The 14,400-nt window shown below is 42.7% G+C and overlaps 2 protein-coding genes and 1 long non-coding RNA gene across 10 annotated transcripts in view; 1 reads left to right on the plus strand and 2 right to left on the minus strand.

Moving 5' to 3' along the window:
* Window positions 1-2,564, plus strand: part of VPS13B (vacuolar protein sorting 13 homolog B) — a 398,969-nt gene extending 396,405 nt beyond the window's left edge. For all 6 annotated transcript variants that reach the window (XM_079984696.1, XM_079984699.1, XM_079984695.1 and 3 more), the window contains exon 62: window positions 55-2,564. In XM_079984696.1, coding sequence (XP_079840822.1) covers window positions 55-303 — 249 coding nt within the window. In that variant the 3' untranslated portion in view covers window positions 304-2,564. The remainder of the gene's footprint in view (window positions 1-54) is intronic.
* Window positions 1,179-3,429, minus strand: LOC307220735. Its single transcript, XR_013841065.1, has 2 exons — window positions 1,799-3,429; window positions 1,179-1,743 (listed from the first exon to the last, which is right to left on the minus strand). It is a non-coding gene; the product is annotated as an uncharacterized lncRNA (long non-coding RNA).
* A 1,921-nt stretch (window positions 3,430-5,350) lies between these two features.
* On the minus strand, window positions 5,351-12,543 carry COX6C (cytochrome c oxidase subunit 6C). Of its 3 annotated transcripts, XM_079984873.1 has the most exons (5): window positions 12,393-12,510; window positions 10,370-10,541; window positions 6,492-6,619; window positions 6,111-6,236; window positions 5,351-5,469 (listed from the first exon to the last, which is right to left on the minus strand). In XM_079984873.1, exons 2-4 carry the CDS (start codon window positions 10,374-10,376, stop codon window positions 6,117-6,119), a joined length of 255 nt encoding a protein of 84 aa, XP_079840999.1. In that variant the 5' UTR covers window positions 10,377-10,541; window positions 12,393-12,510; the 3' UTR covers window positions 5,351-5,469; window positions 6,111-6,116. The 3 variants fall into 3 exon arrangements, with proteins under 3 accessions (XP_079840999.1, XP_079841001.1, XP_079841000.1); XM_079984875.1 differs by lacking the exon at window positions 10,370-10,541 and having other exon boundaries at window positions 12,393-12,543; XM_079984874.1 differs by lacking the exon at window positions 10,370-10,541 and having other exon boundaries at window positions 12,400-12,513.
* Window positions 12,544-14,400: the final 1,857 nt, after the last annotated feature.

The following is a 14,400-nucleotide window of genomic DNA, read 5'->3' on the forward strand; positions in this document are numbered from 1 at the left end:
AATTTGCAGCATGAGTGCTGTACATTTCAATAAATCTGCGTTTTCTCATTTCAGGCAGATGGAGTAAGAGAGAGATTGTCTGAACAGCAGTACAACAGACTTTTGGACTACATCACAAAATCATCCTATCACTTTGTTCCCAGCACCTTATCTGCGCAAACCACAGCACAAGTGGTAGCTGCCGAACCCATTCCTACAACAGTTAAGACTTACCAGTACCTTGTTGACCCTGTTTTTGCCCAAGTATTCATCAGTAAATTTACTATGGTAAAAAATAAAGCCTTGAGAAAGGGGTTTAATTGAGAACACCCAGTGGCAAGACTTGTTTTCAGTTTTTAAAGTAACATCTATGCAGTTGCCTAATGTGAACTTTTAATTTCACATTGTGTCAAACACATGTGTTTAAACTTTGTGGGCTGGTGTAGTAAAGTAGCACTTAAAAAACAAACAAACCCACAGTTTTCTTATTTTTAGCCCAGCCTATATGAAATGTGCTGATTCTCGATCTCTGTGCAGGAGGCAAAAATTCAGGAAATATTAGTGATGCAAACCTTGTTATAAGCTAAGCTGTCTAGTAAAGGGAAATGTAGCAGCCCTATAGAATGACAGTGAACACATTCAGTCCATTCTTTTAACTGGAAATCAGACAGGCAAGGGTAAGCAAAACTCTGCATGTTGCAGTGCTCTTGTCCCAGAAAGAATATCCGTGTTCTCTGTGTCCTATTTTAGGGTCTGCCAGTTTCTATTATAAGCAGAGTTTATAACTCAGCTGTAAAAACTAGCTCAGGGCTGAAACTTTTACCCTAAGTTTTCCATCCAATAGCAAAACATTTCCTCCCACTCCAACTGAAAGCACTGAAGTGGCTGTTTTAAGTTACTAGTGACAGCTGGGTTTTAGCACTGCTCTAACCTTATAATAGCCTTCTTTATTTGACTGAAATTCTGCAGGACTTTAGTCCTTAATATAAACTAGTGCCTTTGTGTAGTTTGGAGAGCAAAATGGTAACTACGGCATTAATTTATTTTTGAAACTTCCTGTCTGTAGTACTCTTATTCCCTAGTCAGATTCCCCAGTCAGACTTTTGAATGTATATGATGTTGTGGATTGTTGGGCAATACATAATTATGCAAGGTACGTCATCTCTTATTATTGTGGGACCAGTAATATGCATCGTATCAATTTTAGGAGTGGTGTTCAGTCAAGTGTACCAAAAAAAAAAAACTAGACAAAACTCAGTCTCCAATCCAAGCTGCATTACTCAGAGGTCAGTCCCACTGTACGTAGTATGATTTACTGCCAAGGATATTGTTTAGGGTTGTTCTGTCAGTCTTGTTACACATTTCAACCTAAATGCTAATTGTATGCATTAACTAATCCTGAGGCCTATATCTGTGCTCTTCAAAGAGTTTATGTAATTTGAATATTTTGTTCTTGGTCTAAAACTTATCTATCCAATATTTAAAGGTTAAGAAATGGAGATTTAAAACTAGCAAATGTTAGTTTTACTCTATCTCTGTGGATACGATTTAATGAAGATAGATGAATCTTGTACTAAAACGATCTAGGAACTGATCTGGAACTGATCTGGAAGCAAATAGATAATTCTTTGTCACCACTTTCTACACTGAAAAACTCACTTTAATTGGGAAGGACTTGTTAAACCATAAAACTAAATTCCAGTAGTTTGGGGTTCTGCTCCTAATGTTGCCCCTATTGTGTTTGAGAAGTCACATTTCCCACCCCTTCCAATACAAAGACAAATATGTTACTGAGTACTTGAAGCCTTATCTAAACCACTGCATAGAGAACAAATAAAATTATGACTGATGGGACTCAATCCCATATTGGGGCTATGAGTCACATCACATTTACATTTACATTTACATTTACATTTAGCCTGATTTGATGACCTCTCACACCCTTAAAGGAGCTCCCATTTGATTGTCTGTGGAGTTCTCCTTGCCCATTTAGGATTTTAGTGTTTTGAATGAGTTTTGTTATAGGCGATTCAAATTCTGTTTTCCTCTTTTATTTTAGAAAAATCACTGTTGCCATAAGAGCTATTATATTTCTGGATTGCAATGGGATCAGCAGTCTTAGGTTTGAGAAAATCTATTTAATGTGGGTTCTTAGCTATTATCTGTTTCTGCTTCAAAACTTTTGTTCCAAATGATACTCCTGGCTCAACCTCTCAGGGCAAGAACTCAACATTATTCTGTGGAGATTCTTCCTATACTTCAAAACTATGCCCAAGACAGGAACTGAAATGAAACCAAGTCATTACTGTAATAATGATCTATTTTTGTTGTTGTTGACATCTCCTTTGCATTCTTGGTACAAACTACAAGAACATTTTGATTTAAATGCTTCTCTTGTAACCCACTTTGCTATGAGTTACTTCTGGAAGCCATTTTTCTTATTTATTGATCACGATGAGTGTGAAGTGAACACAGCCATTGTTAACATCTCATATGTTGACTTGTCAAACTGGTCATTGTTTACCTTTGAAAATGTATACATTTTATTCTTGAATCTTTTATGGGAAATAAAGAGTTATATTGCCGGTGTTGCATGCTGACTGCATATATTAGAACAAATTTATTCAAGGAAAACAATTTTTGTGACCCACACACAGATAGCTCAGGCAGGCAGGCAAGCCACCATATTGGTTTACAGGACTCTTTACGACTCATCTTTGAGTGAACTGAACTATTCAAATATCATTTTAGCACCTTTCTCCAAAAACACCTTCCCTGCTGTCGCCCAATTCCTGCAGACACAAAGGAATGGTGGGAGGCACGAACAGGGCAACCTCTCAAGGAAGACTGCTGGGAGGCAGTGTCAGAAGCTGAAAAGGTAACAGAGTTTAGTGAGCAGGCAGAGGCTGTGGCAGAGAGAAGTCTAGAAACAGAATCAGGATAAAGGAGAGGCAGAGATAAGCCATACTGTCTCCCCCTCCTGCTGCAACAAGCTCCCCTCCCCACTAGGCTCCCAGGACCAGAAACCTGGGAGAGGAGGAGACTTAAGTCAGCTGTGGACTTTAAGTCTGTACAACTGCCTCATAGAGGCAAGACCTACTGAGAAGGGTGCTGTGCTCATTAAGCCTGGTGCGCCTGAGCAGGCCTTATTTCTTCTAATAAAGAGTTAACTTCACTAACAGTGACTTACTGCTAGCTGGCTCACTGACACACGCAGTCCTTGCTTATGATGACAGCATAATTTTGCTGCAGCTACACTACTTATATCAAGAAGCTGCTTTAAATGAATAGTGCCTTTCCATGGTCCCTGCACAACCCTGAAGCAAAACACAACTTTTAAAGGCATTTTCCAAAATCTATCTACGCTGCCCCAAATGTTCAGTGAAGCGACAAATTAATCCCCATAGTTCTGCAAGCATTTTGGTCCATCCTCTGTAAAGGTAAAGGTAAAGGTACCCCTGCCCGTACGGGCCAGTCTTGACAGACTCTGGGGTTGTGCGCCCATCTCACTTAAGAGGCCAGGGGCCAGCGCTGTCCGGAGACACTTCCGGGTCACGTGGCCAGCGTGACATCGCTGCTCTGGCGAGCCAGAGCCGCACACGGAAACGCCGTTTACCTTCCCGCTGGTAAGCGGTCCCTATTTATCTACTTGCACCTGGAGGTGCTTTCGAACTGCTAGGTTGGCAGGTGCTGGGACCGAGCAGCGGGAGCGCACCCCGCCGCAGGGATTCGAACCGCCGACCTTTCGATCGGCAAGCCCTAGGCGCTGAGGCTTTAACCCACAGCGCCACCTGCGTCCCAACCCATCCTCTGTAGACCAATTTAAAGTAGTACCTCATATGCTCTCACTGATGGCAAAACTACTCTTTAGAATAGAGTTTCATTAGTTTTAATGGTTTCAACCTAGTCCTGCAGTTTATCTATATGAATAACACAATCACCCATCAAAAGGTTGCTGCTTGTGATCTTTTGAGCTGGCTATAAAATCTTCACATAAAGCAGGATGCCAAATTAAGCCATCTGTATTGTATTTTCAAGCTTGTAAATTCAAACCCCGATAGCAAAACATCTACTTCAAATGGACCATTAACATCAACACTTTGTATATATACACATTCTCCAAAACCATTCACTCTAGTAAGCTACTTAGTAACTTCTTCGTTGATTCAAAACACAAAGTTGCAGTAACAAGGGACTTTCAGACTTTCCAGGCACTAGACTCTTGCCTTAAATTAGGGAATACATTTTTACTGGCATTTTTACATCAGTATTTGGAAGACCTCTAATGGACAAACTCACTCACACACTGTTCCATTAAACATCAGCTGGAGAGCTGTGTACCGCTGGAAGCAACACTACAGGATACTAGCGGACAAAGTTCAAGAGTGTGCAACGAGCAAGAATGCAAGACCTAAGGAAAGCTAAATGATCATTAAGCCAGTCACGATGAGATGTTTTAAGGACTTACTGGGAATATCTGAAAATACAATTACAGAAGTTGGCTGCTAGTTGTACAAACTAGACAGATATTAGGGGGAACATAAAGGCTGGCATGCCTGTGAAAACAGATGTCAAGCCTGCACAATACAGATACTGCTATGTCTGCAAATGTGCATCCTTATCCACAACTAATCACACAACTACATATATCCTCCCTTATTGTAAGGCAAATTGTTAACTGATCTTTGCTGAAGCATGTTCTAGTACCCATTGGGTATTTAATCAGCTTTTTTAGAGGCAGGTGTGCCCATTATGGACCTAGCAATCATCCAACACAGCCCAGCCTAGACCTCTCTTCCTGCCTGGCTCCTTTAGAGCAGTGGTGGCCCAACTTGACCCTCCACTGGTTTTGGACTACAACTCCCATTATCCCTAGCTAACAGGACCAGTGGCCAGGGATGATGGGAACTGTAGTCCCCAAACAGCTGGAGGGCCAAGTTTGGCCACCACTGCTTTAGAGCAACAATGACCTGCAGCCCTATAAAGTTGCAGAACTACAGCTCCTATCTTCCTATCAACGATGCTGGCTGAAGTCCAACATCTGGAAGGCCGCATACTCCCCACACCTTAGAGAGACAAGTGTTAATAAACAAAAGACCAGGATAAACCAGATAGAAGGCTTTTGTTCTCAATCTCCCTACCCAGTTTCAGTGAAAGGAAGATGTAATTAATCAAACATAGAATCCAGCAGATTTTTCCTCTCATTCATCAATCATTCTCCAAAAGCTTTCTAAGAAAACTTGAAATGATGACTGGCAGCTAGTACCTCAACAATAGTACATAAGGGGGGGGGGGACAATAGTACATAAGCATTCTGGAACAGATATTACTACCTCCTCGCTATCCAGTTTGAAATAAGTCCAAACATCACTTAACTGAAGTACTTAATTTAATGATCAACATTACAGCATGATCAACACCAAAGTGGATCACAAGGAATAGTTCACTGAAACAGTGGTGTTCAGTTGTCAGGTATCCGGAGATGAGAGTCTGAAAAGGAAGAAACAACAAGTTATAAAGTGAATCTGTTTTTAGTCTCAAGGCCACTTATGCAAAGGTTTTTGTCTAAAATGAGCAACAGGATGCTTTCACCTATATATTTACGCCCCATGAAAACCAGTATTGTGTAATAGATAGGAGTTTACAGACCAAGTTGGACAAACCAATGTGAACAGAGACAAACGTGTAATACACATATGCAGATAAACACCTCACTGCAGGCATGGTTAACAGTTCTACCACTAGGGGGCTTTGAATAAAACAGGTTTTGAAAAGTGGGTAGGAAGGCAAAAGCAGCAATACAGCATAGGTATTCCAGAAAAAGAGGTCAAATATTTTTAAAAGTAAGGGGGCTAGGCCAAGGGACAGGGAAAGATAGCAGGCCCCATCATGGGGACTGAAAAGACAATATATAAATGTTTCTATAAATAAATAGGTTCAGATAAGTCTTTAATAGAGATGCAATCAAACACAAAAGCTAAAAAGTAGAACATTGCAGGGCTATCAATTGATAATAAGTACATAAGATGGGTCTGGTGGATACAGAGCTAAGACAAAACATCCACCATACCTAGTCAAAAAGTAATATTCTTCTGCCAAGGTTAGACAACGGAAAGTTTTCAGACACCTACTCATGATCATTTGGGTGGTGCACTTTCAAACACCCCAGCTTTTCTCATGGCCTCAAACTCCTTCATGGCATCATAGGTTTTATAGAACTCAGCATATGCTCTTTTCCTTGGTTCAGCCACACCAAACTAAAGAGAAAGAGATAAGACCGCAAATTATTACTAGAAAAAGTTGCATCCTCTCACTAAGACAGTCTTAATAAAAGAACTAACTCACAAGCAAGTTATTACTGGAAAAAGTTGCATCCTCTCACTAAGACAGTCTTAATAAAAGAACTAACTCACAAGCAAGTTATTACTGGAAAAAGTTGCATCCTCTCACTAAGACAGTCTTAATAAAAGAATTAACTCACAAACTAACTTCTTAATGCACCACATTCTGACCTTGTATCCAGCTGCACATCCAATCGAAAAAAGGAAAGCCACTACAATGTGTTTTCTTAGACGACTGGCCAGGAGGCCTCTCATCTGGGGCTTGGGTAGCAAAGCAGCAGACATGGTGATGTTTTCTCCTAAAAAAGGCAAATCAAAGAAAATTTAGCAAGGGCGTGCTGTCACAAAAGCATCTCTACGACCAACAGTGAAAAGAAGCAGCAACAAAGATGTGGTTATTCAAATCTCTAAACCCTATGCAGCTGAGCCAAGCTTCATAGGCAAGGAAGTCACTTATATAGCTCCCCAAATTACTCAGAAATTCCTGTTTCTTAGATTTTCAATAAATATCTAATGAGGCATGCATAGAAGCTCTACAACCTTTATCACTTCAATAATATGTCTTACTTGTAGACTTAATTTTAGCCTTACACTTTTGGATGCAAGGCATCATTTGCCCACACAATAGGAACAAATGGGTGTGTGGAGCAGGTGGAAGACCAAGGGCGATTAAGCAGCCTTTTTTATTTATTTATAGGATTTATAACCCTTTTCAGCCAAAAAGACTCCCAGAGTGGCTTACATACAGTCAGTTAAAATAAGACACTCCATGACCACAGGCTTGCAATGTAAAAAAACACAATATACAAGGGGAAAGGGACAGTGACAGAAGGAACTCAAATTCAGGCACCAATTATTAAACATTTGTTGTTATAGTGACCACTAGGCTCCATTCGGGTAGGAGGTGCCTGATGGAGCTAAGCTTTTGACCAAACTGATGGAACAAACTGCGCTTCCTATCTCTCCCCCAGAGGCAGTCTGATGGAGTGCCTTCCCACGTAAGTAACAGTTGAGAGAGGCAGCCTAACAGAGCTGGCCAATCACAGCAGAGCTTATGGGAGTGCTCTGCTTCCCATCTCTCCCTCTAATAGAATAGCTGCTTCCAAATGAGAGTTGAGGGAGGAGGCCTGATGGAGCTGGCTATATACAAGCTATCCCAGTTATGGTTCATAGAGGACAAAAAGTTACCGTGTCTGCCCTGTTTAACCATCATTTTGCATCTGGTTCCACCCCTCAAAGACATTACACATACCTTGGCTTTCAAACAGCTTAGTTCTTGAACATTTTGGCTCCCAAACGCTGCAAACCCGGAAGTGACTGTTCCGGTTTGTGAATTATTTTTGGAAGCTGAACGTCTGACGGGGCTTCCACAGCTTCCAATTGACTACAGGAGCTTCCTGGAGTCAATCAGAACCAACGCTTTGGTTTCCAAACATTTTGGAAGTTGAACAGACTTCCAGAACAGATTTCGTTTGACTTCCAAGGTACAACTGTATTTTATGCTCTGTTGCTAAAGGTGCCTTCAGTATCCTAATTCTGGACACATTTTCTTACAATATTGTACATGCTGTGTCATATGGAAACATAACACCTGAGAGCAGCACTCGAAATTAACCACTCGCCAGCTGTTTTCTGTGACACAGGAGCACCACCTAGTGACCAAGTTTAGATTTCCAGTCACATAGTTTATGACCGGCTGTGCGGGAGAACCACAGCATCAGTTTTCCCTTTCTGCCTGATCCCCAGGAAGCCTTTTGATGTGCTAAAAGGTTGTGGTTTGCAAACAAACAGATAAGCAATTGGGGGGAGGAGCAGCAGGAGAGATCCAGCGGTTTTGCCTCTGGTCACAGAAAAACAGATAAATTGGTGCAAATTCTATAAATTAGAATCTTTTAGAAACGGAAGTGGGGTCCATTTGTATGAACTTTTAAGTGCAAGTGATGCCAGTAAATCCTAGTTATCAATATGGAACGGTTATCTCTTTTTTTCTTTTTAAGTGCAAACATTTCCCACAGACTTCCTCTCATGCACACTCAGTTCATACACTACAGCTGCAATGGTAATTTGGGATGGGGGCAAACCAACAAAGAAACTAATGGTCTTGAAAGAGTGGAGCATCACCTACTTTTTAAAGATTTGCATGAGTGCTCCTGTACCATTTACAGGGAAGTGCTTTACAGAAATTAAAACATTAGAACTTTGAAATTAATCACATTACATGAGCACGAATGGAGAAAATGTCCCTCACTGGTAGCTCCATCTATCACAGAAACTGTGGCTTTGCAAACTGAAAAATAGAGTTTCAACCCAGTGAGAGCAAGTGTGTATAGTAGATTGTCTGTAGGACCAGGACCTGGGAGAGCTGGGTTCAAATTCCCACACTATGTTACTGTCCTATACATGTCTAAACTTAAGTCTCACTGTTAACCTCTGTGTGACTTGTTTTGCTGTGGCTGGTTATAACCCTCCAAACACCACAAATTACAAAAAAAGACCAAATAAATTCTCTATGAAAAAATAAATAGAAAGTGCTGTTGCATTGAGGGGAAGGGTGATTAGCCATTGTTTTTGCACCTGTAACCCAGGTTCCACAAGCCGTGTAGGCAGTTTCTAACACTGCTAGGAGTGATGCGCCAACGTGAGGAGCAGTCACACCTCAGAGCGGCCAACTCTGAATAATGTAAACCTAATGTCTTGGATGCTAACAAAGAGCTCTTTCCTCTCCTACTTTTGGGGCCCATGCAAGTTTCTTTTGCCAGTCTTGACTTTTCTACTTGACTCACTCATGGTTCACAGTGGATCAATATTCCACTGATAATAGCTTTCCTCTGAGTAGATGAAAGGAATGTTTGCAAACATTTCATAGCATCACAGCAGCTTAGCCAATGACAGACTACAGGTGAGTTTGGCTTCAGCCAATCAGATACAAAACTATCCAGTGGGCTATATCCGTAAATATGGAACCTGATGAGCTTTACATTTAAGTAAGCAAACAAAACCTCTTCCAACACCTCTAATTCACATAATATCTACTTATTTTTATCCACACATTTTTGCCCAATAAATAAGATTCTCAATGGTTGAAAGAACTTAGACATGCCCCATTGGTCTTTGGTAACTGAGCACCAACCCAGCCTCCAACAAGAACCCATGTAAAACACGATCAGGTTTTTGCCAAGTTCTTTCAGCTACTACAGATCAGCTTACCTCAATGAAGCTAGCTATGTTTAAAGACTCCTCCATGCCAGAGATATCAAGCTGGATCATCTGCAGGTCTTTGCATTTGATAACAATGGTGCCAACAAAACATTTTTCAATGGAAAAAACCATTGAAAACCTTTACCCTATGCCCTGCCAGGCTTATGCTGGCAGGGTGGGAGAATGGTCCATTTTCTGTTTTAACTTTTTTCCTTTTACGCTTAAGTTTCCACTCCCATTAAAAACAGTGGTAGGGAAAGCAGAGGGAGAGATTTAGTCACACTCAAAAGCATCTCTATGTTTCTCGCTGGGCTGCAGATTGAAGCCACTTGCTGGAATGCCCCATTTTTAGCTCTTCTGATGTCACAGCTTTGACAATAGTTGGGCCAGGACTTTGGAAGAGCCAAAGGTGGCTGGGAGCAAACTCCAACTTCTGACATCAGAGGAATAGATCTGATGTATCCGACGCCCTCACATATAACTGCATACTAACTATCACATGATCATATAATTACATTACACAATTGTGCCCTAGAAGAGTTGGTCATGGAACTGACCAATCCTTGACTTCATCTTAAGTGGCACCCAGGACCTGGTGCAAGATGTAACTGTTGTCCAACCAATTGGGAGCAGTGGCCATAGTACCATTAAATTAAATATACATGGACATGGCCAAGAAAATCCAACATGGCCACATCAGACTTCAGCAGAGGAAACTTCCCAAAAATGAGAGGTGTGGTAAAAAGGAAGTTGAAAGGCAGAATCAAGCTCATACCACTTCAACATGCTTGAAAGTTAAAATTACTTAAATATGACTGTAGCAGAAGGGTGGCTAGAGAGGCAGTTGGTACCTTGCATGACAACTGAGCCAAAGGTATGCTAAAGGAGGATGAGAGTGCAGAGAAGTGGAATGTCTTCACAGCAGAAGATATAGGGCAGATCTCTGTTCCTCAGGTAACTTTTGCAGGAAGGAAGTATGAGGAACCGAGGCATATAGTAGTGATGAGGGATGAAGTTCTAGGCCTAATAATAATACAAAAACTGACTAATAACCAGGTCTGGATAGCATCAACCTGAGAACCTGAAAGTAGTTGCAGCCTTGGTGGCTTTTTAGTTTAGAGAAAATGTGCACGAGAGGTGGTATGACTAATGAAAACTGTGGATAGAGAAAGGTTTCTCTCTCATATAACACAAAAAATCATGCATATTCAATGAGGATGAATGGAGGATTCAGGGCAGATAAAGGGAAGTACTTCACACAGCACACAGTGAAACTGTGCAATTCGCTCCCACAGGAGGTAGTGATGGCCATCAACTTGGATGGATTTAAATAAGGATTAGGGAAGTTCATAAAGGTAAGGGCTCTCAGGAAACTGCAGGATGAGAGTGCTTCTCATAGGCATAATGTTGGTGACACTGAGAATGGGATACTGAAATAGGCCAGTGGCCTGATCCAGCAGGCTCTTAAGTACAATTTTAACCTGCTCTTCCTGTTTCATTCAATGTGGTATACATGGTCCCACTCCTCTTTATCCTCAATATTCACTCTAGGAAATAAGTTGGGCTAACTTAAAAAGACTGGGCCCAAGGTCACCCAGTAAACTTTGTGGCTCAGGATAGTACTAAAATCAAGTCTCCCGATCCTATCTACCACACTGTATGGACAATTTATATAGATATACTCAGTTTTACGCACAAGCCTAAAAAAACGGAGGGCCCTGACAAACTACCACTTAGCTACTCAAAGTTTAGTTTCATGCTTTTGAGAACCAGCACAGCTCAACACAATTATTTTCCATTCACAATTTTGTTAAAGGGATTTGCGACCGCAAGTGCCCATGTTCCAGGAGACAACAACTAAGAATTTACTCCTACAGCTTTCAGCGTTATCCTAGGCTACAAGAATTGTGACGGCGTGATACATACATATACAGTGGTACCTAGGGTTAAGTATGCTTAATTCATTCTGGAGGTCCATTCTTAACCTGAAACTGTTCTTAACCTGAAGCACCACTTTAGCTAATGGGGCCTCCTGCTGCCACAGCACGATTTCTGTTCTCATCCTGAAGCAAAGTTCTTAACCCGAGGTAATATTTCTGGGTTAGTGGAGTCTGTAACCTAAAGTGTATGTAACCTGAAGCATATGTAACCCAAGGTACCCCTGTACATATATATATATACATGCACACACACCATGAAGGCCTGCAGCCTCCTCTTTGTTTTTAAAAATGTACCATTGTCTCTCCATGCACACACATGCTGCAACCATGTATGGAGAGGGGAACAAAAGCGACGAGGAGCCCATTTCTCGCCTTGGGCCCCCTAAGCGCAAGTGTGCGCGCGCCTGTTCAGGCGAGGAATTAAGTCCCCGAAGGCCTTAAGAGGCTCTGCCCCGCCTGGGCGTCTGGTAGCCAAGCAGCTCGCCTTCCGTGCACCTGAGGAGCCTGCCTAATTTCGAGCAGTTTCACCACGGACGCGACTCCAGCACGTCCTTTGCAAGGAAGTGGGAGGGCGCCGAACAACTCCTGCCCGGGCCAGGGGCGGCTTCCGTGCCCAGTGGCGGGCGGGGTGGGCGCAGCTGCCCTCACAAGCACCTCCCGTTAGCGCCATTGCGACGAGACGGGCCCCTCCCAGGGCCACAGGAGAGAGGAGACGGGCCTGGCCGCAGGGGAGCCAAGGACCAAGGCCCAGGCCTCCCCCTCAGGCGCTTCTTCGTCTCTTCCCCTCCTCCGAATCCAAGCCAGCCGAGTCCTCCGCCCCCCCTCCCCCACGGCCCAACGGTCGCACCAGGAACGCGCCGGAGGGGGAGGGAGGGGAGGGCTGAGGGAACAGGCACGGGCGGGCCCTCCAACCAACCCCCTGCAAAGCACTCACGTCTCACAGAAAGCTCTGGAACCGCAAGGTCCTCCTCGCAGACGCAAGTATCCTGCGCTGTCCTTCCTCGTTCACCTTCCGAACCGCAGCTCCCGCCTGCGCACGCGCGTTGCGATCGACGGCTACGGGAAGGAGCTCGGGTCAAATTTAATAGGGCGCGGAACGCGCGGAGGTTTCTCCTCCCGCAGTCTGATTCTGCGTGTTTATATTTGACTTCCTTCAGTAATGTTTTGTTCTGGGTTGTTTTATTTGATGTTTTAATGTGTTGTAAACCAGGTTGAGATTTTTTTAAAAAAAACAAAAAAAAATTTAAGGCATAGAAATGAAATAAATAATAATAATAATCACAGACTCGTAGAATTGCGGCGGTGGAAGGGATTCCCCGGGCTCATCTATTCCAACCCCCAGCCTTCTGGGTAATAGCCACACACACGGACCCAGAAAGACTTGGGCTAGCAACTCTTCCATCATGTTTGTTATAATAGCCACTGCTTCATATTAAATTGAAAAATAAATCTAGCTGTGAATGTGTCACAATCAAAATCAGATTTCTTCTTACTGTTTGAGGCCAACTCTTGCTTTAGGACCAACAGATGTCAGGCCCAAGACAGTATACAGTACCACCATTATGAATCTGGGATGTTAAAGTGGCCATTAAATAAAATTATCAAAATTGTATCAAAGTTAGAGACATATCTGTTAAGATTTGTTGATTCAACACCACAAATACTATGCAGTAATGACGCGGGTGGCGCTGTGGGTAAAAGCCTCAGCGCCTAGGGCTTGCCGATCGAAAGGTTGGCGGTTCGAATCCTTGCAGCGGGGTGCGCTCCCGCTGCTCGGTCCCAGCGCCTGCCAACCTAGCAGTTCGAAAGCACCCCCGGGTGCAAGTAGATAAATAGGGACCGCTTACTAGCGGGAAGGTAAACGGCGTTTCCGTGTGCTGCGCTGGTTTGCCAGATGCAGCTTCGTCACGCTGGCCACGTGACCCGGAAGTGTCTCCGGACAGCGCTGGCCCCTGGCCTCTTGAGTGAGATGGGCGCACAACCCCAGAGTCTGTCAAGACTGGCCCGTACGGGCAGGGGTACCTTTACCTTTACCTTTTAATACAGTTCTAGTAACAGCACACTACAAATCTGCCATCTCACATTTGTGTGATTCTTCTTATTTTCCAGTGATACCAGTTAATTGTTTCTATTACTAAACCTGTGTGCTATATCCACAACATTTTTGGGTCACTTCTAGATTAATAGTATATTGCGCAAACCTCCTGATTTGTTTACACAACATTTGTGCAGAGGTTATACGATACAGCCATCATATGGTTGTTATCCTCTTATTTTTTTTAACCGCATAAAGCTCATTTTCTTCTCCCTCCCCCCCTTGAAGCAATTGCACAAAAGCACTATTTAGCTGTTCCCATTTATTGCAGGCTGCCCACTTTGTGGTAGATTATGAAGATGCACTCTTATTGTGCATACAGCATGTACCTGGATGTGCAAAAGTGAGACAGTCTGAAAGCACCCCCGGTGCCATGGTTCGGTTTTAAGATTTAGATAACTCTTATCTAAATCTAGACAAGGTTCCAATTTACAAACCTCCAGTGAATCAAGCTTTTTAAAGCTTAGACTATACTTGGCATCAGTGTTTTCATTGCAAAATGGCCTGTTTCTACTTTATTGTTTCGTTAGAAAAGAATCTAATTAAGAAATAGGGGATCTCATGTTTCTTCTGCGTTGACATGTTTGAGCTTAGTGATTAACAGAACTGGCAATAGATAGCAGCGTAAACAATCCCACTTAAACGTATTTTGATTAAATGAATTTGGTGCACATTTTCGCAAAGCACATTTGGCCATGTTCAGCATGGTACGCTATGTATACATAATGGAAAAAATTGTGGCGGCCTCCAATTCCCACCCCCAAGCAGAAGGTATGCAATTGCTACAATTCATAGCCTCCCATCCCGGTATTAATTAGCTTGTCTCACCAACCCGAGCTGTAATATA

This window comes from Podarcis cretensis, assembly GCF_951804945.1.
Source record: "Podarcis cretensis genome assembly, chromosome: 7".
In the NCBI taxonomy this organism is placed as follows: Eukaryota; Metazoa; Chordata; class Lepidosauria; order Squamata; family Lacertidae; genus Podarcis; species Podarcis cretensis.

Bases quoted from the DNA above. Each gene is read 5' to 3' on its own strand.
- COX6C (XM_079984873.1), bottom strand. The intron at 6,237-6,491 runs GTCAGAATGTGG...CTTTCTCTTTAG, and splicing joins GATGTGCAGCTGGATACAAG to TTTGGTGTGGCTGAACCAAG.